General features: G+C 50.4%; 1 protein-coding gene across 1 annotated transcript; it reads left to right on the forward strand.

Moving 5' to 3' along the window:
* Window positions 1-17,911, forward strand: rgsl1 (regulator of G protein signaling like 1). The gene is made up of 23 exons (XM_088926729.1): window positions 1-138; window positions 332-406; window positions 989-1,118; window positions 1,532-1,687; window positions 1,955-2,116; window positions 2,904-3,886; window positions 4,024-4,129; window positions 4,741-4,754; window positions 4,925-5,165; window positions 5,432-5,539; window positions 8,207-8,315; window positions 9,384-9,577; window positions 10,204-10,321; window positions 10,578-10,665; window positions 10,958-11,087; window positions 12,083-12,221; window positions 12,521-12,659; window positions 13,064-13,188; window positions 14,151-14,296; window positions 14,907-14,984; window positions 16,263-16,338; window positions 16,695-16,754; window positions 17,863-17,911. Exons 1-23 carry the CDS (start codon window positions 1-3, stop codon window positions 17,909-17,911), a joined length of 3,564 nt encoding a protein of 1,187 aa, XP_088782855.1.
* The last annotated feature ends 4,436 nt before the right edge of the window (window positions 17,912-22,347 follow it).

A 22,347-nucleotide genomic window follows, 5' to 3' on the forward strand; every position in this document is an offset into this window, starting at 1 on the left:
ATGTCTGCTGACATGAACGACACGGACACGCGTGATGCCTGTGCGTTGCTTTCAGGAGGAGACGCGGAGAGCGCGCTCGGAAGCCTCCTGGAGGACGATGTCTTCGTGGATTTCTTCAACACGTTCCTTAACCTGCCAGTGAGTGTGTCCCCACTACCCCAGTTGCTTTATTAAATAAACCAGTGTTTCCCTAGTTTTTTTTCTAGTTGTTTCAATGAAGCGATTAAGTGAGCGCGCACACAGCCTATATAGGACATTAACCCTGGGGCAGATCACAACCTTGTGGTTTTGCTCTCTGCGCCTGACTTTTAAAATGACATTTTCTGCCTAGGTGTTTGGACAGACCCCGTTATACTTTCTGGGAGAGAATAAATGGTTCCTGTGTCCTGGAATCCCTCCTCAACAGGTGATCCTAGCTCTCTTGATTAATGAAACTGTCAGCCAGGACACGGCTCATACAATATTATTTATGGTGTACTGTTAGATTTGGCAGAATTATATTCGCTCTATCTGGTAATCCTCCTGTGTTTTTACCATCATTACTACTTTCAAATGCACTTTGGAATCAGAGTTACAACACACGAGGCTGTAAATCGGCCCACTGTATTCATCCGGTCAGAAAGCGGTGTATTTTTCTACCACCACATTTATTGTTACGTGCACAAAATAAAGATGTTTTGTGCTCAGTAATAAAATCAGTGCAGTACGCTAAACGTCCCATTGTCAGCCTACTGCACTAGCTATTACACATTTTCACACGTGGTTGTCTTGGTCTGGTCACGTCTGCTTTAACGTGTAACGCAGAGCACAGATATAGCCTGGCTTTCAGCTCCTGGCTTAAATGGCCGACCTCACCCTTTCGGTCTGACTTGCACTCAGACAGACAGCTCTTTACTCCTGCAGTATCTTCCAGCGATGCCGGAGGGGACGCGGGGGTTCAGACGAGCACAGCGCTGACAGCTGCCCGAACTCTCTGTCTCTCACTCAGAAAGCGGAGACGGACAGATTCCTCAGGTGGCTGGCCGAGCACCGCTACAGCTACTTCCAGAAAACAGAGTTATACCTCTATTACACCCTGTGCAAAGAATTCCTGCAGTTCCCAGAAGCCCAAGGGGAAGGTAAACTCCAAGCGCCGTGCCGGGTGGATGATAACGGCTGGGCCAGGGGATCCAGCTGGATCGGACGAGGTGCTGGGGTGTGTCTCTTGCGCCTCTGCCCTGCTTCGGGCACCTTTTTGGAAACGGATGTGGGCGCGGGCAGTTTGAGATCTCGGTCAGCGCTGATGGTCAGACACCGCGCGCGCGCGAGCGAGCGAGCTCTGCCACGTGTTTGTCACGGTGACGAGAGAGATGTTGGTGTGGAAGTACGCCAGGCGTGAACACCAGTGGAATGACACTGTATATCCTTCTGTCTGTGGCTGGCAAGCCGCTTGTGGCGCTGGTCATGGTGGCCTGGAGCCCAGCTGTAGCCAGCAGTCTAGAAAGGGGGAAATAGAAGACGTGTTTTCTGCGAGTAACGGTACTTTGCACAGCCCCCCAGCTCTCCGCGCCCTGTGACGCCTCGGGCCTCGAACCTCGAGCCGGCGGGCCTGTCCGGTGGGCCCCAGCCGACCAGTGGCTGCTGAGAAGATGCCTGGGCAGCGTGAGAGGGATGAGGCGGTTCTGCTCTTTCGTCAGGGGCTCCTGTGGTATGTGAGGAAGCCGCGGCCTCCGACCTTTAACCTCTTTACCCTCGCTGATAAGAATCTGTCCCCGCAGCAGGGACAGGAAGCCCGCAGGCGTTGGGGCTCTGCACGTTTCACACAGAGTGATGAGGGCGGTAGAAGAGTTGCCCTTCGACTGGCGTGTGTTTAGGGTCTTCATCACTGAGCTCCAGAAATATCAGGCCAGGTGCTCCCTGGTCGAACTGGTGCAGACCTCGTCGACGACCATCTTCTGTGTGTGTGTGTGTGTAGGAGAGGAGCTGCTGGCGTTCTGGCTGAGGGTGGAGCAGCTCCTGCTCGTCGACGAGCCCGACGAGTCCCAGCGGCACCGGTACCGGGCCCGGCTGGCCGTGCTGAAGGCCATGCACCTGTGCGAGGGCTCCAGTGTCGCAGTCACCTGTCGGGTCACTGCAGGTCAGGGAGATCTACCGGGCCTGCTTGTGCTGGATCACCAGAACTCAATTAGCACAATTAACACCATATCACAATTGACACAATTAATGGTACTTAACGAGGGAGTGTTCCAGTGAAAGGGGGCCTGTGGGACCCGGAGCTGATAGAGGCAGGTATGGAAAGGGCCCCCTGGGGATGTGTGTCCAGAAACTCTGTTTCTTATATTTGAGTGATACATGAGGAGCACTGGCCTGGGCTGTCGGCATTACTGAGGTGTCTACCGCAGAAGTCAGGAGGGCCCAGACTCAGGCTCATCCGGGGGGCCCAAGACCTCTTTTCAACTAGCGATGTCAGAGGGGCCACAGTCCCATCAGCTGGGAGCTGGGAGCTGTTTTCCTTGCCTCTTGCCTGTAGCGCAGACAGCTGCGGGATACACAGCTCCAGCCTGCGCTGAGTGAGCTCTGGCTGCAGCAGCCTGGCCTGTGTCACACGTCCCAGACAGGCAGACAGAGCTGCTTTTATACAGCCGCATCTGCAGGCCTTCAGTCAGTGGCCCTGCACTGACAGAAGCGGTGCTCAGTGAGGGATTGCTGCAGTTAATTAAAAACACTGTTAATCAGAGCCTGGAAAGCACATTGATTCTTTGAGCAAGGTTGCTGGGCTGCGGGGTAGTAATGTGCCCAGATTCTTCTTCAGTGCGGTATCTAGGCCTCTTTGGCTGGAGCTGCTTCATGGGTGATCAGAGGAGCAGATACAATACGACCTTCCCTTTTCTAAGTAAGGCCCCCGGTGTTGTTTGCCTGTGCAGACGCCTTGCTGCAGATTTCCTCCAGCGCCCCGTCCGGCAGCGTGCGGAGGGAGGTGCTGGCCCAGATGCAGGGCCGGGCCCTGCTCAGACTGCGCTGCTACTGGCTCCCTCGGTTCCTCACCCACTGCAGGCTGGGCCTGGCCTGGCTCCCGGAGAGCAGCGGGCTCCTGCGGGAATACGAGCTGGGGGCCGCTGCCGGGGCGGCGCCGGCCCGGCCCGACCTGCCCCCCGGCCCGGCGGCGCTGGGGCAGCCCGAGGGCTGCGGGGGGGGGCCGTACTCCTCCCGACGGACCAGGCAGCGCCTCTGGCGAGCTGCGGGCCACTCCGACAGTGGCGGGTCGAGGCGCCTTGAGGACGGAGACTTCTCGGGTCCCCAGTGGGTCCCTATGGAGGACCAGGGGGTCGCCGAGGGGGAGGCGGGAGGGCGCGCGGGCCAGGTGCTTTCTTCCCGCGCGTGCGTTCTTCCCAGCAGGCCAGCACGCAGCGGGTGGCTGCTCGCGGCAGAGCACTCTGGGAAGCCTGATGAATACACCCGCCCCCTTCCTGCTTTTGAAGCTCTGGCGTCCACGGAGAGGGTCTCAGCGGACACGCCTGTGTGCCGCCTGCCCGCCATTCCTGCGGCGCCCCCCCCAAGGGGAGACCGCCGCGCCAGCGAGACCCTGCACTCCGCCCTCTCTGCGGACGGGCTCGCGGGCGGCCCCTTCCGGAGCTTCCTGGAGTCCCGGAGCCTGGTCCCCGAGCTGCTGCGCCTGGGCCTGTGGCAGGACATGGACAGCTTCCTGCACCTGCTGCTGAAGCTGCAGGACGGCTCGGGCCACACTCTCCGGCAGGTCATCGCCGAGAGGATCGTGGGAAAATACCTGAGCCAAGACAGTGGCCAGCGCCCCCTCCTGGAGAAGGACACTGCCAGGCAGCTGCGGAGACTCCTGCCCGCTGGGCAAGTCACCCCCTGGATACATGTGGCCAGGAACGAGATCGCCAAGGTATACACGCACTGATTCAGATTTTTATCTTCTGGAGTCATTTAGTTTGAGAGTTCTTTGGGAAGCAAAAGGTTTTTTTTTTCTTCCAGCGTGCGGTGCATTGCTTTACGTCTTTCTGCTTTGCTGCACTCTTGCAGGTCCTCTGCTCCTCCTATGACGCTTTCCTGGACGACGAGGATGCGCAGTTCCTTTCCCTTGTGGTAACTCACCGCTTGTCCAGTGACGGGGAATTAGATCAGTGTGGTTAAACAGACCATAGCATCCACTAATAAGGTCTGCTGAGGGTCCGCCTCCTGGCGGTTGTAACTAGAGAACAGTCAGTGCCGTTGACCATGAGATCTTGTCAGCTTTCTCAGAAACCCGCAGGCAGACAGCAAGTGTTTGCTTGTCTTTAATGTGTGGCGTTTCTGTTGCTTTCCTGTCAGTAGCGGAAAGGTGACGATTTTTATTACGGAAGTTAAACCATAGTACCAGCCAGGGAGCACAGCCGGGTGATTGGGCCTCAGTGGAATATCTTTTTGAAAGCGCCAACAGGCAAACGAAGGAAAATAAACGGAGGAGTAAAATGTATATTGCAGTGATGTGCAGGATGTTTAATCCATGAACTCCTGCCGGAGTCGTGCAGGGAATCCTGCTCTGCTTGTGTGCGAATTCTTACTGCTGCCGAGATTTATTCTGTGTAACTACAGTACCAAGCAGCTACTGCGTGTGCTGAATGTGTGTTAGGAAGTGAGACGTGATGCCCTTGCTTGATCCCAAGCCGGTTCGTTTTTTAAAGCCTCTTCAGCGCTATTTTTATGGAGAACTACATAAAGCTAAGTAAGCAGGAATAAAAAAAACCCCAAACAAACAAGCGACAACATGCTCAGTCTGCAAGAGCTGGCGATAAAGAGATGTTTATAGGTTCGTAAAACCCGACATTGCTGATGTTCTGCAGTTAAAACAGGAGATAAAACCTGTGCGTTGCTCATTTCCGTGAATTAGGGCTATAAATGCTATACACAGTCTATCTGTGCCTTTTGATTGTGTTTTCTTCAGTGCTTGCCCCAGTGCAATAGCATTTTAAACCCTGTGAGGCCGAGAACCAGAGCTGCACTGCCCCCTGGTGGGCCAAACTCGCCGGAGCTACAGGTGAGGAGAATGAGAGAGGCCCTGGCGCTGTGCCAGGCCTGCTCCTTCTCCGGGGAGCCTGGCCTGTTGTCTGAGGACACTTGGGACTTAATGGCGCTGGAGGATGTCAGGAGAGGAGGATCAGTCCACCTGAATTACAGAAAGACCAGTAAGAAACACCGTCTGTTTTTTTTTCTTCAGATTTATTCCTTTGCCATATTCCCATTTTAATGAATGAATTAAACCACCTCCAAAGTGAAGGTGAAAGGGATGCCTGTTTTTCGGGATCGGTCAGCGGTCAGCCTTGGGGGGGGTGGGGGTTCCCTGGTTTCCTGGATGTGGATGTTTTGGCCAACGTAAAAGAGGTGCCGCTGGGAAGTGTGGGCTCACCCCTCTTCCTGTGCGTCTCATCCTGTCTGTCTGCTGCTGTCGCAGGTGTCCTGGACCTGCCCTTTGAGGAGCTGGCGCTGAGACACCCCAGGCTGGCTGCCCAAGAGCTCAGTAAGAACTACAGGCTGTTCTACACGAGAAAGCCCTTCCTGGGTACGCCCGCCCGCCCTCATCGCGCCGCCTCTGACGTTCCTCACGGGGGAGGGAGAGGGTCTTCTGTGGGCGAAGGTGTGGGGGAGTGGGGGCTGTCGGGGAGACAGCGTGGCCCCCCAGCTTCCACACGCATCTCCACAACTCCAGTGGCACGGAGCCCCAAGGCGATGTGGAGGTCTCGGCTCAGGCCTTCGTCCGCCAGTGACACTCCGGGCGGAGGTCACCGTCTCCCCCCCTGTCCCCCTTCCCTCTGCGTGCCGGAGCCCCCTGTCCCGAGGAAGGAGGATGCAGGAAGAGACTGCAGGGCAGAAGGAGCTCTGTGACCCTGTGTTACCCCCTGCCCAGGTCCCATGGCGACGAACAAGGGCTGGGCCTGGGAGACACAGGCTCTTGCCACAGGGCTGTCATTGGAGGGAGGTTACAAAGTCTATATCTGGGCCTTGTCGAGAATTAGCCTTGTGACGGGACGAGCAGAGTGCAGTTCTTGAACACGTGTGTTCCGGCGTCTGCAGGTTGTGTGCGTCAGCGAGTAGAATGGAGCACTTCCTCTAAAGAGTGTGTCCCCTTTGGGTCAGCTTCCAAAACACAGAGGAGCGTCCGCTCTGGAATTCATTTCAGTTCCTGTAAAGCCTGATGGTTTTCAAGCTGCTACACAGCTTCTACCTAACTGGAAAACACTGGGGGGTGAAAAGCACATACAATAGCAGCCAGTTAACTGAGAAAAGGTTCAACCAATTCTTGGAAACCGAACGCTATAACTTTTTAAAATGCTGGAGGTGTGTGCCACATGTGCATGCTTTCTGCAGCACCTGAGACATGGTAACCTCACGTCCTGCCCTGATGTCCTGATGTGTATTGAATGGACTGTGAAAGGACTGTGTTTAAGTGACGCTAAGTGGATTTGAAGATTACCCCATGCCTTTAGGCCATATGATTTTAAGTAAAGAGCCTATTAACTTTAAGAGCAGTTTCAGAACAGAGCATTGCCTTACTTGTTACCTTGTTAATGACAGTCAGCTGTAATTAACAGTTAATATTTATCTGGTGTGTGCTTTAATGTGTTTAAACATTGTTAAAATGGGAAGGTGCACAATTATTTTTATTTTATGTGCTGGAAAATCAGTGTTGAATTATGCTGAAATAATCAAATTGTGAAATAGATAATCCACTTCGTGCAGTTACTGAGAAGGCATTGGTTGTGAAAAACGGGCGCTACATAAAACGTTTTGTGGTTGAGAGTTCCCTCTAGTGGATGAAGACAGTCAATACAGTTGCAAGATCCTGCGCCGTACTTTCATCAGACTTGAGCTTTACTGTACAGTGGCTCTCGCACTGTGATTGTTGCCCTGTAAAACCTGCAGTGTACAACCACTGTAATATTCAAGCTTGGATCTCTTGTAGCCTGTGTTATATTTAAAGCAGTACAGTATAGTATAATTAAAGGAGCCGTGGTAGCTCAGACAGCAAGGGCCTCTGGCTCCTGACTGGAAGGTCCCGGGTTCAATCCCAGGTAGGGGCGAGTGATGGAGCTCCAATTCCTTCCAGACGGCTCCCAGGTCCACTCAGTACCGGGGGTTAATCCTTCTGGGGGTAACAGGCCGGCCGGAGCGTGATGCTGATCTCATCACCTCCACCTGGCCATAAAGCCTGTTTAAGATATTGTCAGGTCTTGTAATTAATCGTTTTCTTTTCTTTGTCCTAAATTATTTCCCTTTTCGTTTCCGCTTGTAACCCTGTGCCATTGTTTGCTTTCTGGGTGTGAAACCGTCTCCTTGGTGATCCTGCCTAAACCCCTCGGATCTTATATACTTGAATCACATCCCCTCTCAGTCTCGTTTGTTCTGACCAGTATCGAATATCAGTTGTCCAGTGCCTGCCTCCTCCCTGACTTCTCCTTTTCTCCTTTTAGTAAGTCCCTCGCGGCTGTGTGTCGCTCCCATTTTTTGGTATCGCCTGCGTATTTCACTAGTTTCCTGCCTGCCTGAGACCCTCAGTCACGGGGAATTGCAGTGGGCCTGAGGCGGGTCCTTGCTGCACTCCGCTGCAGATCAGTTCTTGATCTTGATAATATACGAGCTGGGATTCCCCTGGCTTTTAGTTCAAGATTTTTTTTCTCTGAGAAATCCTATCAAGGTGCTTTATGCTTTAGTGTTATTCATTCTCCCTGTTGCTGGTTCAAATAATTTCAGTAAGGTGGTTAAACAAAAACGCCACTGGCAAAATCCTAACCGGCTCCTGTTGATTGACTTGCTGTCCTAGTCCCTGTAGATCCTCAGTGTATTTATGTTAAAAAGACCTAAAACTGATAATGAGCATCTTCCTTTATATGAACTTCCCTCCCTGTGTGTGTGATCCTGCCACTGATACACCTGAATGTACTATTCCTGCAGTCATGCACAGAATACTTCTTAATGCCGACTGCAGGGAACAGCTCCAGGCAGCGTACACATCACAGCCCAGTGCCCTGAGATTGCAGGCTGTGCCGTTATAACATGCGTCCACTCCTCGTGTACTGACCTGTGGCCTTGAGGAATGCAGAGAAGCAAGGTTTATTAAAAACCAGTCTGTGGCATTGCCTTTCTTTCAGGTCAGAGTTGATTTTTGGAAATAATAGGACACAGGCACGTATACCGTTCTGCATTTGGATTTGTTTATTTTATTCCCTAGCAAGCACAAAATCCAAGCCAGTAGCAGCCAGCGTTTTCTTAAAGAAGACCAACCTTACTTTCATGAAGAAAGGCAACAGCATTGTTCGGAGGCCATCCCTGAGACCAAGGTACAAAGTTCTTTCATTCTCCTTCAGTTCGTCTGACGATAGAGGCCAGGGACAACGGGCTTTTAGTCCTGTGTTTGAATGGCGTTGTGATGAACGTTCTGAGTTTGTAATTGAACATTTTGGTGTTTCATCTTAACCCACCTTGTGGTCCTGTTTCTTTGTGGGTGTGTTGCTAATGAATGGGAAGGATGGTTTCCCAGAGACCTGCTTTCCTGTAGCTCCGCTCACTGTAGAGACGTAGAAAGCAGGGGTGTCAAGGACACGTTTGCACAGGCGCCTTTCGATGGCTTTGGAAGATTGTTCTACATGCAGACAGCCTGGTGGCACACTGCCAAACAGCTCTGCAGGGTCTGGGGCCCCTCCTGTGTTGAGTTTACATGATCTCCCCGTGTTTGTGCGGGTTTAGGACTACCATCCCATCCAGGGTACAGTCCTGGGAGTCTGGGATGGGCTTGGGACTGCTGATCAGTCCCCCCGAGATCATGGAAACGCGGGGTGAAGACCGACGATGTTGACTGAAATCTGTTGGATCAGAGTTCACTGCAGTCGCAACGGTGACGAACATTGACCACAACTAGCACCTGCCCAGAGAGAGGTTCCTGAAAGCCACATGTCCCGCAGGGGGCTGGTCTGTCAGTTCATGTCCCACAGATTGAGCTGCTGTGCAGCCAGCTAAGATGAAGCTAAAAGAACCGCCTGTCTTTAACCTGATTTCTATGGGATTCTTATCAAGATATAATGAACCAGATGCTCTGATCCTCAGGAGGGGTGCAGTCTGGAAAATTGGCTTTGAACTAATTTCTGGTACAAATCTGTAGACAAGATCTCTGTAATATCAAACAGTTATAAAACTGCTGTTAAATTAGAAGCATCAAAGAAACATTAAGTCAGGACCATGAGAAGAGACTATATCAAGGCTAAATCTACTCCCCAGCAGCTTTTTCCTGCAAGATCAACACCTGCATCTCCTCGAGACTGTTGCAGTGCATGGAACTGAATGAGCAGCAGTCGCTGGGAAGGCGTGCTTGTTCAGGTGTGCGCTCTGTCATGTTCTGCCTGTCACCGAAGGTCCCTGGCGGATGTGTTGAGAAACCCAGTGAACCTGGACTTCTTCAAGCGCTTCCTGAAGGCCTACAATGCCCATGGTGCCTTGCTCTTCTATCAGGAAGTGGAGAAGCTCCGGAGCGTGAGCAAGCCCAGAGTCCTGCAGGCCAGAATCGTCAGCATAGTGAACAAGTTCTTCAGCCGGCACAGTGATGTCGGTAAGACCTGCTTTTTAAAATAAAATCAGGAAAGAGTAGCTTACTTACTCCAGGGGCGGGGGAGAGAACAGTTGCCCCAGGTGGACCTCAGGGTCATGTCACGTCACGTCTAGGGGCAGAGGGCAGGGTGGGATTGACCAGCAGATTGGTGCAGTGGCTGCAGTAACGAGGTGTCCCCGCTGGGCTGCTGGGCTCGCTCCTGGTGGCAGGGGAAGGAGCTCGGCGATCCCAAGGACCCCGGAGTCGAGTCGCTGCTCCTCTGGATCAAGAGGCTCGGGCATCTGGTGAGGACGCCCCCAGGGCGCCTCCTGCTGGTGTACCAGGCACAGCCCGCTGGGGAGGGTCCCAGGGGCAGAGGGGTTATCTCTGCCGGCGGGCCTGGGAGCCCCTGGGAGTCCTGCAGGAGGAGCTGGAGACCGAGGCTGGGGAAGGGAGGTCTGCTCTGCTCAGGGTGCTGCCGCCACGCCTCTCCCCAGGAGTAAATGGCTTCAGAAACCGGGAGGATAGATGGAGGTTTTTTGGATTTAAACCATTCCACAAACAGGAACAACTTAAGTGAGAGGTCAAGGTTGTCCTTCCGGTGTAACCCCCACCCTGCTGAAACATGTACCGCCCCTCCTCCTCAGAGGGGTTCCTCCAGTGTGACGCCAGCATCGTCTCTCAGATCCCCAAGATGCGCCGCGTTCCTTTAGACGTGCTCTTCATGGCCCAGGACCTGGTCATGAAGTCTCTGGAAGCGAGGTGGTGAGTAATCCTGTCCGGGACCGATCCGCTCCTGCAGGGGGCTGGAGGCGATATTCTTCCATCCCCCAGGACAGCCGGTGGAGTGAATTCAAGTAGCCTTTGCAAACGTCTGCAGCCCACTTTGCCGATGCTCATCGTGATGGCGTTTCTCCGGGAACGTTTGCTGGCAGGAGATTTTCACAAGGGGGATAAAAAGAGAGCGTGATGTTTGTAAGACCCCAGCTGCCTGATGTCTGCCTCTGTGCTGCCAACGCAGGTTCCAGCAGTACCAGGACACATTCCCCCCCTGCTCCTCCACGGTCTCGGACACCTGCGACCGGGCGGCTGTGCTGAAGAGCAAACTGGTGAGAACCCCTCTCCCTCCTTCAGAGGATTTCACTGGCAAAACACCGTTGTGTATATCAACCATTTAAAATGGTCAGTAATAAATTTGTTTGTGTGGTGCCACCAAATTTCCTCAAGTTCCTAAAGTAACCTTTCACTTATTGCCTTTGGGCCTTTTATACTGAGGTCATGGCAAGCACATTCGGTTTCCCTGCACAGCGACTTGAGAGAATAACATGCAGGCAGGCCTGGTCTCAGGATGTGATCCCCTGCTTGATTCTAAACCCACTGGCCTCCTCTGGTTTTGTCTAGAAGCGGGTCTGGAGCATCTTCAGCCGGTACATTAAAACTGTCTGCAAATTTCGCAGCGCCATGAAGGACATCCCGACCAGGAGTGAATTCGAGCACTACCTCCGACACAACTTCCGGGACTTCTCAGAAAGTATGTGTGCCGTGTGATACGTTTCAAACGGAAGTGTGTGTCAATGGCTATATCATCATTACGCCATTAAGCTAAGCCATGCAGATGAGTTTGGCGATTTGTGGTTAAGATCATGCTATAGCACTGAAGTGAATAAGTTAACTGTGTTTCTGCTATTCACTGTTTATCATCGACTGTTTTGTAACAATGTACTGTCTACATTGTGGGGTGTTGTCTGTTGTACTGTGCATGTCCTGAGAGAACAGCATGAATTAGAATCCCATTGTACATGTGCACATGGCAAATAAACTCCTCTGTCTGTCTCTTTCTAACTGTTCTGCCTGGACAGTCTGATGCTGCTGCCCACAGGGCAGTCCAAGCCCATGGGATGTCAAAGGGGATTTAGGTCCAGACTTTGACTTGGCCAGTCCAAAATGTGAAACGTCCTTTTCTTCAGCGACCGTATTGTGCTTGTGCATTCAGGATCATTGTCTTGCTGTGTGGCCTGACTTTCTCCTCCAGTGTCTGCTGGTACAACGCTGAAGTCGTAGTTCTGTCAGTGACCTCAAGCTCTCTGGTTCCTGAGGCAGCAAAGCATCCCCAGATAGTCCTGTTGGCACACTTAAGGGCTGGGGTGGGGTTCTTCCTTTGGGAGGTGGCGTTTGGTGTCCAGCGAATGTGTAGATACAATACAGTGCCAAGGAAAGGTCTCGTTTGCATCTGGATGATCTACAGTTCTGATTAAAGAATGTTTTCTGCATAAATTAGTCAAATATTTTGTGTCCAGAAGACCTTTTTGGCACACATTAAAAAATGTTTTGTGTGGTGAGAAAAAGGGGTGCAGGGGGTGGAGCCCGGTCTTCAGCGTGAGGAGCTGCTGTGTGTCCCGTGTCACAGAATCTCTGTCTGTTCTCACCCAGCGAGTCTCATCTTGATGAAGTAAGGGTGACAGAGCTGTTGGCTACAGCACCTAGCTTGCTGTTTCACGTAGAGCTGCGCTGCTGTGTTTTTCTCAGGTGGCACAGAGCTCGTCTCTGCCCACGACGCTGCCGGGGAGGGAGACTCGTCGCACCTGAGGAAGCGCGTCGTCAACAGCAAGTTAATCGCCGCTGGCTTCCTGGTGAACGACCTGTCGTTCTGCCTGGAGACGGAGCGGTACGGGGGCGCCGTTGGGCAGTTCAGCGGCTTCAAACCAGCCCCCTTCCACTGAGGAAGGAGCTGGAGGAAATGAAAATCAGGCCTAAGGGCTTTCTCCTGTTCATTGCGGTTTGCAGTTATTCTGACTCAGTCTGTGGCACAGCATTGCTCAGCATTCCATTTGCATGCCAGGAAGCCAGAACAAATCCATTGCCTACACAGAAATGCAGTCTAGTTTGGCCCCTGGGCGGCAGGCGCGTGCTTGCGTCTGGTGCTGACGCAGTGCCTCTGGTCCTGCCCCCCCGGCTGTGCTGCAGGTTTCGGAGCCTGGCGGATGCGGGTGTGGTGATGGCGTCTGCGGGCATGTACGGGGAGAGCGACCAGGCCGTGCTGCAGAGCAAAGCCGACATGATCATCAGGCTGTTTCTGCGGTCCGAGATCGCTCCCAGGCTGAGGGTGGGCCCCGCTCGCTGATCCTTTAACTGGGCCGTGTGTCCCGTCGTCCAGCTGCGACTTACAGAGCTCACACACGGTGGCAGCAGAGCTTCAGGGATGCTGTGTTTCCTAGAGGCTTCTTCCTTCTTTCCAAAGGAAACCCTCCAGCAAGAGCTGGACGTGTAATTAATGCCATAATTAATGACGGTAGAAGCTTAGGAATTTCAATTTCCTTGTGGCGCTGTTTATAGATAGATAGATTATGTGATAAAACTTGTCAGAGTTGCAATCACCTGTTGTTTGAATTCGAGCGGGGGAATTCGCCGGACACCTGCCTTGTGGGAGTCTGGAGAAGAAAAGCGTGGAGAAGCCCTCCAGCTGAAATGACTGTGCCTGTGTCTGTCTCGTCCCCCCGCTGTCTGCAGATTAACATCTCGGAGGTTCAGAGAGAAGCTATTCTGCAGTCTTTCTCGCAGGGCAAGGTTGACCGCGGCCTTTTCCACTCGGCGTTCATCACCATCTTCCCAAACCTCGTCTTTTGCTGGAAAAAGTGAGTTGCCCCTCCCCACCCCGGAGCACACGCAAAATAAGCTGTCTGCAGCACTCCCACCATCCACAGCTCCCCTCGTGGTGTTGTGTGGCTAAATAGGAGGATAGTGACAATCTTATTGTGAAGAACTCGCAATTGTATGGGAGCACGACTTTGTCCTGCAGATTACACACCCACCCCGTGTCCACATGTCCCTGCCCGGGACTGTTCACCTTCAGTGGTATAAACCCACAGCCAAACTGGGAGTCTGAAAGAGCTGGAGCCTTTCTCTTCATGAACGGGTCCACTGTGCTCCCAGTGAACCGATCCCCATGTCCTGATGCACAGAGCACCAAGTTTAAGAGTTTAACGCCGTGGTCCTGTCTGAAATGTTTTATGAAGCGGAGTGCTGTTGCACACCATTATGTGTCAGCTTAATTATCCCCTGCTGGAGTTTTCCTGCAGCACTTCAGCACAGATTCAATATTCCAGGGGGAGTGTCTGACTTCTCCCTTCTATAACTTTTAATTGCGCCGTTCTGTAAAAGTCTTGCATTAGGCAACTTGTTTTGGAAAGCATTATTTCACACTTCTATTTCTTTGTACCTGGTTTTCCAAGTACACCTGTTGTTGGACTCGGGTACTGACCAGTTTAGCTGAAGGGATCTGGGACATTCTTGGACAGCTGGTCATCAGAACAGATGTTCTGCGATTGGCGTTTACGATGTTCCTATACCACATGTGGCTTTGTACCTTTTTGTGTTTAAATATTTGTTTTCCCCTTGTCTTGACCTTTCTGGGGTGTCTGGGGCTGTGCTTGGGTTGCAGACAGCCACTTAAAAAATAATTGTATTTCAGAGCAGAGCAAATAAAAAGATTATTGAGGCATTATTGGCCTTTCCGAATATAAACTCCCTTCACACCCGCACTGTGGCTCCTTGCATCCCTACCCCTGCCGTCACCTGGACTTGTTTGCTTTGTCAGGTTCTGTTCTCAGAAGGTGATGAAGACTCTGTATGGAGACGCGAGAGACGTGAAGAAGAAGGACATCGCTGTGACCCCCAACTACCTCTACCCCACCCTCCAGAAGGACTGGCACAAGAAGATCAAGACCATCCTGTCTGTCACTGGTGAAGTTCTAGCTTCAAGAGGAGCTTGGTTTTCACAGACGAGTGCCGGTTTCCCCAAACTTTGTTAAAAGGAACCGTTTCAAAGCCGTAGCTGTCTGGAGCGGCCTGGCATTCCACCCTTATTTTAAACAGTTCTGCTCTGCACCTTTTTGAAGTTAATGAACGCTTGTTATTCTATAACACCCACTCACTTTCCTTCCCTGCTCTGCTGGTTTTGAGTGGTTGGGTGTCAGATCAAATGTTATATATTTCCAAAATACAAAAACCACCTTTTCAATTAGGCGGAGGTTTATCTTTGCATCTCTTTGCAAAAGTAAACTTTTTCTTTGGGGGGATTTGCACTGTGACTTCAAAATGTTCTTCGGTTGGCCCTTGATGTCGTCCGGCTCCTCAGCGTTACGACCCCAAGCAGTTCATGTTGAAGGTTTGGTTCCTGCTCTTTCTTGGCAGAAGGCCTTTAATGTCTGGACCCTTCATATTAAGATGGGTGGTTGAATTCCAGTCAGTCTGAGGGCTGGCAGATTCAGCAATCACTGCGTTAGTCCTGGCCGGGTCTGCGTCACGTCAGGGGGATGTGTGCAGAAACGGCTGCTCTTGTGTGCACTTCCAGATGAGTTCACCACTCTGAGGTTCACCCTGAATCGCGGCCTTCAGCTCATCCTTCCCCAGGCAAAACTGGACATCAAAGGTGAGGGGTGTTCAGTCTGAGAGGTGTGTTTAGCCTGAGGGGTGCTCAGTTAGGGTTAGGATTATGAGGGGTGTTGGGTGAGGTGTGTTCAGTGTGAGGGGTGTTGGGTGAGGTGTGTTTAGCGTGAGGGGTGCTCAGTTAGGATTATGAGGGGTGTTGGGTGAGGGATGTTTAGCCTGAGGGGTGCTCATTTAGGATTATGAGGGGTGTTGGGTGAGGGGTGTTCAGTTTTAGGGGTGTTGGGTGAGGTGTGTTCAGTTTGAGGGGTGTTGTGTGTTTAATACAGAAGGCGACAATGAGCAGTGCTCAGTATAAAAGGTGAGGTGTGTGCAGTATGATAAGAGAGGGCGCCCATGCAAAAGATCAGGGGTATTTACCAACTGTAATCTTTCACCAGGAGTTTTAACAGCTGAATGATGGTGATCTGCCTCTAACCTCTAAGCAAATAGGTTTAGCAAGCAGGGTTTTTTTTTGTAACTTAGTAGCATTGTACTGTAATTAACATGGGAACACAATCTAGAGAAAAGAACCTTGTTCACATTCTAACGCCACAGACGTGTTCAGCAGTGAAGCTTGCTGGATGTCAAATAACTGTAACTGTACGTCGATACTCAAACAGCGAGCTGCACATAGTGTTTTGCCTGGACGTACTTGAAACATTTTATTAGAAACAGGTCCTTGAAAACCCTCCCGCATCTGGCTCAGCCTGGCCAAGGGAAGACAAAGGGGAAAAAGTGAATGCGTGATGCCCCAGCTAGTGGAAAACATCATGGCAATAATAAATGCTGATTGATGCTGTCGTCAGAAGGCCTTCATTTCCTTTTTACAAGTGGACAGATAATTCCTTTGTTACTGGCAAGTGTAAGTGTTTATGTATTATCAAGAATGAAGCCTTCTCTTTAGCTTTCTCCCTTCTGCTTAGTTAAATCCTTTCTCTGTTTTAGTTTCTAATTAAACAGGCCTCCGTGTTAAAATTATTTTTAAAAATGTACAAATTGCTTTAAATCGCTTTGATGGACAGGAAAGAGTTGACAGTAAAGGGGACTGAGATTTTATCCCTGATTACCTGGAGCTCACCTCACTGCAACGCCGTCCTGTCTGTTCAGTAAAATGTTACAAACCCGTCTTATGTTGGCGAGGAAAAAGTGAGGACTTGCTTGGAATTCAGTAATTCTGTTGAATTAAAAAAACCTTCTGAATCTGATAGAGCTACACTTCCTTGCAATGTGCATGTGACTGTTCAGACAACTTATCAAACATGTTTTTGTTTCTCTTTAGTGTGTTCCAGTGTCATCGCCCCAACAAAATCCCCCAGCCATCATCTCTCTGTTTCTCCCACCAGCCAGGCTGCGGAGTACGTCTGCACTTCCTTTTCGATCGCTGGACTCAGTCACTATACATCTGTGCATCCTGGGAATCTTCCTAAGTGACAGGGAACTTCATGCAAACTGAGAAATGAGTCCTTATTCTTCAAGTGTACAGTACCTCTGAACAGACAGAAAGCTATTAAAACTGCTCCTAAGGAATTGTGCGAGGGAAGCAATTAAGAGCGCACAGTACCCTGAATCCCAGAGCAATACAGCCAAGCATGCGCAACACAAATAACATTTATCATTTTCTTTTTCTTTTCCTCTAGATATTTAAATAGGACTTACTGTAGAAAATGTAAGTCTGTATTTAAGTTATAATTATGATAACGTTTTATTTCAGCAGGCATGCTCCACCTGAATTGCAGAGCAAGCAAAGGGAGCCTGTTGTGCAAGTACATAGGTGAGTGTGAGAGCGGTCCTCTATGGCTGCAGTTATTTTGACGTACAGCAGTGCCTCTCTCAGGGCTGAGGGAGTGTTCCAGCTCCCAGAGAAAGGGGGCCTGTGGGAATTGGCGCTAATAGAGGCGGGTATGGAAAGGGCCCCCTGGGGATGTGTGTCCAGAAACTGTTTCTTATATTTGAGTGATACATGAGGAGCACTGGCCTGGGCTGTCGGCATTACTGAGGTGTCTACCGCAGAAGTCAGGAGGGCCCAGACTCAGGCTCATCCGGGGGGCCCAAGACCTCTTTTCAACGAGCGATGTCAGAGGGGCCACAGTCCCATCAGCTGGGAGCTGGGAGCTGGGAGCTGGGAGCTGGGAGCTGGGAGCTGTTCTCCTTGCCTCTTGCCTGTAGCGCAGACAGCTGCGGGATACACAGCTCCAGCCTGCGCTGAGTGAGCTCTGGCTGCAGCAGCCTGGCCTGTGTCACACGTCCCAGACAGACAGAGCTGCTTTTATACAGCCGCATCTGCAGGCCTTCAGTCAGTGGCCCTGCAGACAACCAGCACTGACAGAAGCGGTGCTCAGTGAGGGATTGCTGTACTGTAGTATATCTGCAAAATATCTGTAAGTCGTATTACAGGAGAAAACAATTCGTGGTCTTAGTCTTTGCATAGTACAGCATAGAGATGTTGGTCAGTTTTCCATTTTGAGTAACCAGACCAGAGGGAAAGAAGGTATATACAGTAGTAAAAAACTGAGCCCTGAGTTCATTAGGGAGAGAGTTTGTGTCAGGGCCCCTCTGTCAGGAGGTTCAGAAAGAAGATCTGCATCTGCAGTCGGGAATGGACCCAAAACCAGGGGGCGAAACTGTGAATCGAGCCGCTGGTGGGACGTGTGCTGTATACAGAGAACAGTCCACCTCCCCATTTTTGCAGGCCAGCTCCCTGATTTATTAAAACAAAAGCTTTCCTTGGCTTAAGGCATTTCACAGCTGAGACTGCGCGTAGAACAGGGTTTTCATATCTGTGACGCCTGACATTTGCCAAACACAGACTCTTACAGATTTTCCTGCTGAACCTCTCCTTGAAGGGGTCCTTTTCAGAGTCACATTCTTCTGCTTTTCAGTTCCCACCAGCCCCGTGCGGAAGGGAGCTGTGTCCCTCAGCTGGCCTGACGCTGTCCTCTGACCAGAATGAAATAAAACTGGACAGGCTGTGCTCCTGGAAGTGTAGGCCTTGTTCACCTTTTTCACTTTCCAGCTGTTACCATTGATTTTTTTTTCTAAATGAGGTTTGCTCAGTGGGCTCGCACAGTGTAATGGATGCGGCTTAATACCAGCCACTGCAGCTGTGCCAAGGAGTCTGCTTGTTTAGCCTCACGGTAGTACATTAATACTGCAGTCTAGGCAGCTGGGGTTCGACTCCCTGCAGGGGAGTCAGAGTGGCAGCTTCATTACGAATATTAAGAATTAACTGCATTTCTGTGGCGCTGTTAATCCCAGAGGATCTTACAGCACTTTACATATAGAAGAGGACCCATTATATCCAGCTCTGAAGTGCCGCCCCCACTGGGGAGACGCTCAGCAGCCCCACTTTCACCAGTTAAGGGAAGTCTTAGTGAGTCCAGCATCAGCCCAGAGGGGAACTTAGGCAGGATGCTGCGGTCAATGCACCCAACTCTTACGAACGATACCATGGGATCTTGTAGGACCCAATAGTGAGAACTTGTGTTTAACCTGAAGGACTCTGCCGTGTCCTCAGCCGCCACTCTGGCCACGCCCTAGGAAGTTGTGGTCCGGAGGGAAGAGCACCACCTACTGGTCGCCTACCATCACTAAATGGAGTTGATAACGAAAGCTTGTGAGGGATGAAAACAGCCAAAGGTCAATCTGACTCGGCTGTCGGTAATCCTCAATCGCTTCCTCTCCTCAAACACTGTAAGTACTGGACGTTAAATCCCCCCCCTTCCCTCGCGTACGTCTTTCTGCCCCCCCACCTCCACCCCTGGGCCAAACCCTGGGTCACTCCTCGCTCTGCAGGGGGTCCCAGCCTCCTCGTCCCACGACTGGGACGTGAGCCCTCAGCCAGGCGGGGTCAGCCGGACCAGAACACTCCATAATCCTGTCAGCGCCCTTAATTCCTGGGTCCTGTTATGCCTAGTGCTGCTGGATAAGGCACACGAGCGATCGAAGTTCCCCGGCTCGAGCAGTGAGGTGCCGAGCAACTCCTGACACGTCATTCTCGGGAAGGTAGGGATGTGCTTTGTCTCACCGGAGGAACAGAAAGGAGGCAGCCTGCAGTCGAGCCCAGCTGAGGACTCGGCCTGGCTGCATCGTTGCCACCCGGGTCAAAGGCCAGGGAAATTTGTATAACCAAAACGATTTCTTTTTTTCCGAATAGGAAAGAGTATTTTTCTCATTTCCATGTTTTACGCTGCTGAACCCGATTTTCCCGAATGGACATGCACCGTCGTCGTAAGGCCTGCTGGACTCACAGGTCCACCTTGCAAAATAGTTTTTTTTTCGATTTTCACATCTAAAACTCGAGACAAGGCAGCATAGGCACTTCCTTCAAGCAATTCAGAGTATCTGTGTTGTATTTAATTAATTATTCTTTATTAAATTGTTTTGCATTAATACTTCTTGTGTGTCGTGTATGACTGATCATTTACTGTGTTCAGCCTTCTGTGGTAGAACTTCTCTTTGCTAAACATTACTGGAAGCGAAAAGCAATTAAGCTCTCTTTATCTCAGTGTGAGGCAGTAGTGGTGTTTTTTTAAAGATAATTGCTTGAGTTCTGTGGTTACGTATGGTGTACAAAAGCATACATACAGGGTCCTTCCATTATTAATTATGTTTCCATAAAAAGATTTGGTTTTTATAATAAAAGTAGTGGGGAATTAGTATGCAGAACAATGTTTTACATATCAGAAAATTAATCTACACAATCTACATAGCAGTTTGAAATAACTGGAGTTTCTAACATCAAATAATTAGGACAGGCCAGCTGAGAATCATCTTGTATGCATTGCAGCTCATTGTAAAATTATCCCTTTGTTAACAATATAGGAAGGTAATTAAAAAGAGATTGAGAGTGTTTCTATTCACTAGAAAACTGTTGCCATTGATTTTTTAAAATCCTATGCTAACTAAAGTTAATTTACAGCTAAAAAGCTTAATGCGTTCTCTATTGTGGGTGTGAGTGAATTATGAATCTGTCTTCAAAATCTGAAAGAAAAAATACAATTGACAATATTACAAAAGTGTATTATTAATGGTTCATGACAGAAATACTGCTTATGTGAGTTACTGCTAAAACTCATGTGAAGATCACTATGTCTGATACCATATTAAATTTATTAAATATGACAGTCAATATAGAGTAAAACAGTATTCTTCATGCTGCATAAAGTTCTATTTAATATGAACCAGGAAGTTTGTCTCATTAGTCTTTCCTTTCACCAATAGATAAGGTTTTACTGTAATCTGGTGCATAATAATCTAAGATATTTGAAACTAGAAAAGTTATTGCATATTAAAACCACTCATTTGATAAATAATAGACATTTTGTATATGCTTAAAGTCATACTGATATGCGTTTTAAACTTTCTTAAATTAAGCCACAGTCTGTAATACATTGCTTCAGTCATTAACCTTTCGCCTCTCAGAGATACAGGCTGCAATTGCTAACTCTTCCTTAAACCAAATATCAACTTTCTGTACGAGCCACACTTCTTACTTCTTTACACAAAGAGCTGTGGGTGCCTGGAACACCAGTCAGGACTCCGATGCCGAAACTCTGCACGTCTGCAGGAAGTGATTTGATGGAAGTTTGAGATGTGCTTAGTAACTGCTAAACTACCAAACAAACTTCCTATTGTTTGAATCTTTCAGATGTTCTCAATGAAAGGGCTTGGATAATTTGAGAAAGACAAAGATGATTGACATTCCAGTGTCTTTTATACAAGTGTGCCAGGTCTTGTGAACTGAAAGGTTATGGTGTCCCTCCGCAGTTTGGATCAGTGGTCCATGTGGACCAGGTGTCTGGAATCTGAGGAGAGCTTTATAAATCCCATTAGGGGACTGTTTTGTTTTTTAAACATGAGACCCTTTGTGCAGATGTGTCTTGGCGATTCCAGTCTTAGTGTGCTGTACTGTACTGTTGCTGCAGTAGCCTCTGTGTGGTGGGGAACACTTGGACACGGTGAAGACCCTTGACCTCTAAGACTCCTCACATCATGCCTGATTGTTTTGTACTCTTGCTTCAGTTTATGGCTGCAAATACAGTTTGATGTGGTTACAAACGGCAGCCACATAAACTGATCATACATTTATACTGGTCAAATTACAAGTGGACAAACAGCAGCAACTGTTAAAGCCGTCGTGTGCCCTCCTGATGGTAAAGGGCCACGTGTTAGAAATCTTAAAAATCTGGTTCCTAAAAGCCTACTGGGTGGCGTACCTGTATTGAAATGCAGAAGAGGCTGTAGGGGCAGCGGAGAGGGGCAGGGGCAGTTGGGTTTGCCCTCTAGGGCCATCTTAGCGAAATGTCACCGTGTGAGGGAGGCCGTATATTACGGGCGGCGGTTTAATTCCCTAAACAGGCATTTATAATTAAACAAACAGGGGCGAAATGATTAATATTTACAGGCTCTGGGCTTGCAGCCTCTCTTTCATCACTCCCCCCCACCAGGCCTCTTAAATCTCGCAGGCCTGTCGCCGCCGGAGAGCTGCTCCGGCACCCCGAGGCCCGGCTCCCTCCGCGCCGCTCCGCTTGGCCGAGGAGCGAGGGAGCGCGGGGGCGAGTCGGGCCGGCTGCCGGAGCTCCCCTGGCTTCTCCCTTTATATGTCGGGTACAGCGCTGGGATCCCCACCCTCTGCATCGCACCTGTCCTGGGCACGGCCCTGGGCCCCCTGCTCCGGACAGCTCCGCGCTTTAAAAGGTTCGCAGTTCTGCTTGCCCTGGCTGTGTCCCGTAAACATATCTGGAATTGAACTGGATATAAATAGTATAGTATTTACTGACTACAGCCTGGTAGGGCTCTGCAGTCTAGAGGCCAGGTCTCTGGATGAGCAAGACTGGCCCCGGTCAGCAACTCCAAGGAAAACCAGGTTTTTGCGGTTAGTGGTGTTGGTGGTCGCTTTTTTAGAGAAGTGGAAAGGGTGATTACCTTTAGTAGGTAAATTCCCTTAAGGGCCCACGTGTTGCTCATCTACCCCCCCCCCCCCCAAAAAAGGCTTTTCTTCTCTGGATTTCAGGATAAGCCCCGTAACCAGGAGTCCACGGGTTGAGGTCCAGACGTGTCCCAGATTCCCCAGTGATGGTGCTGCTGGAATCGTGTTGGTCAAGGATGCCTGCAGGTTGGGTTGGGCCAGGCCTGGGTTCTGCCAGAACAAGCTGCCCAACTGTGTTATTGAAGCCGACACCCTGGAGTGTTTTCAAGCGATGGCTGAATGTAGGCCTGGGATCAATGAGCTACTAACTGAAGCGGTAGAGGGGCTGAATGTTTGTAACCTTTCTTCTGTTCTTAAAAAACGTCTTTCCCGACGCTGGAGTGCAGCTGTTCTTGTGCTGCTCCCTGCAGTGTGATAAGAGACAGCCCGTCCAGGT

The sequence above is a fragment of the Atractosteus spatula genome, chromosome 11 (assembly GCF_055471065.1).
Source record: "Atractosteus spatula isolate fAtrSpa1 chromosome 11, fAtrSpa1.hap1, whole genome shotgun sequence".
Classification (NCBI taxonomy): Eukaryota; Metazoa; Chordata; class Actinopteri; order Semionotiformes; family Lepisosteidae; genus Atractosteus; species Atractosteus spatula.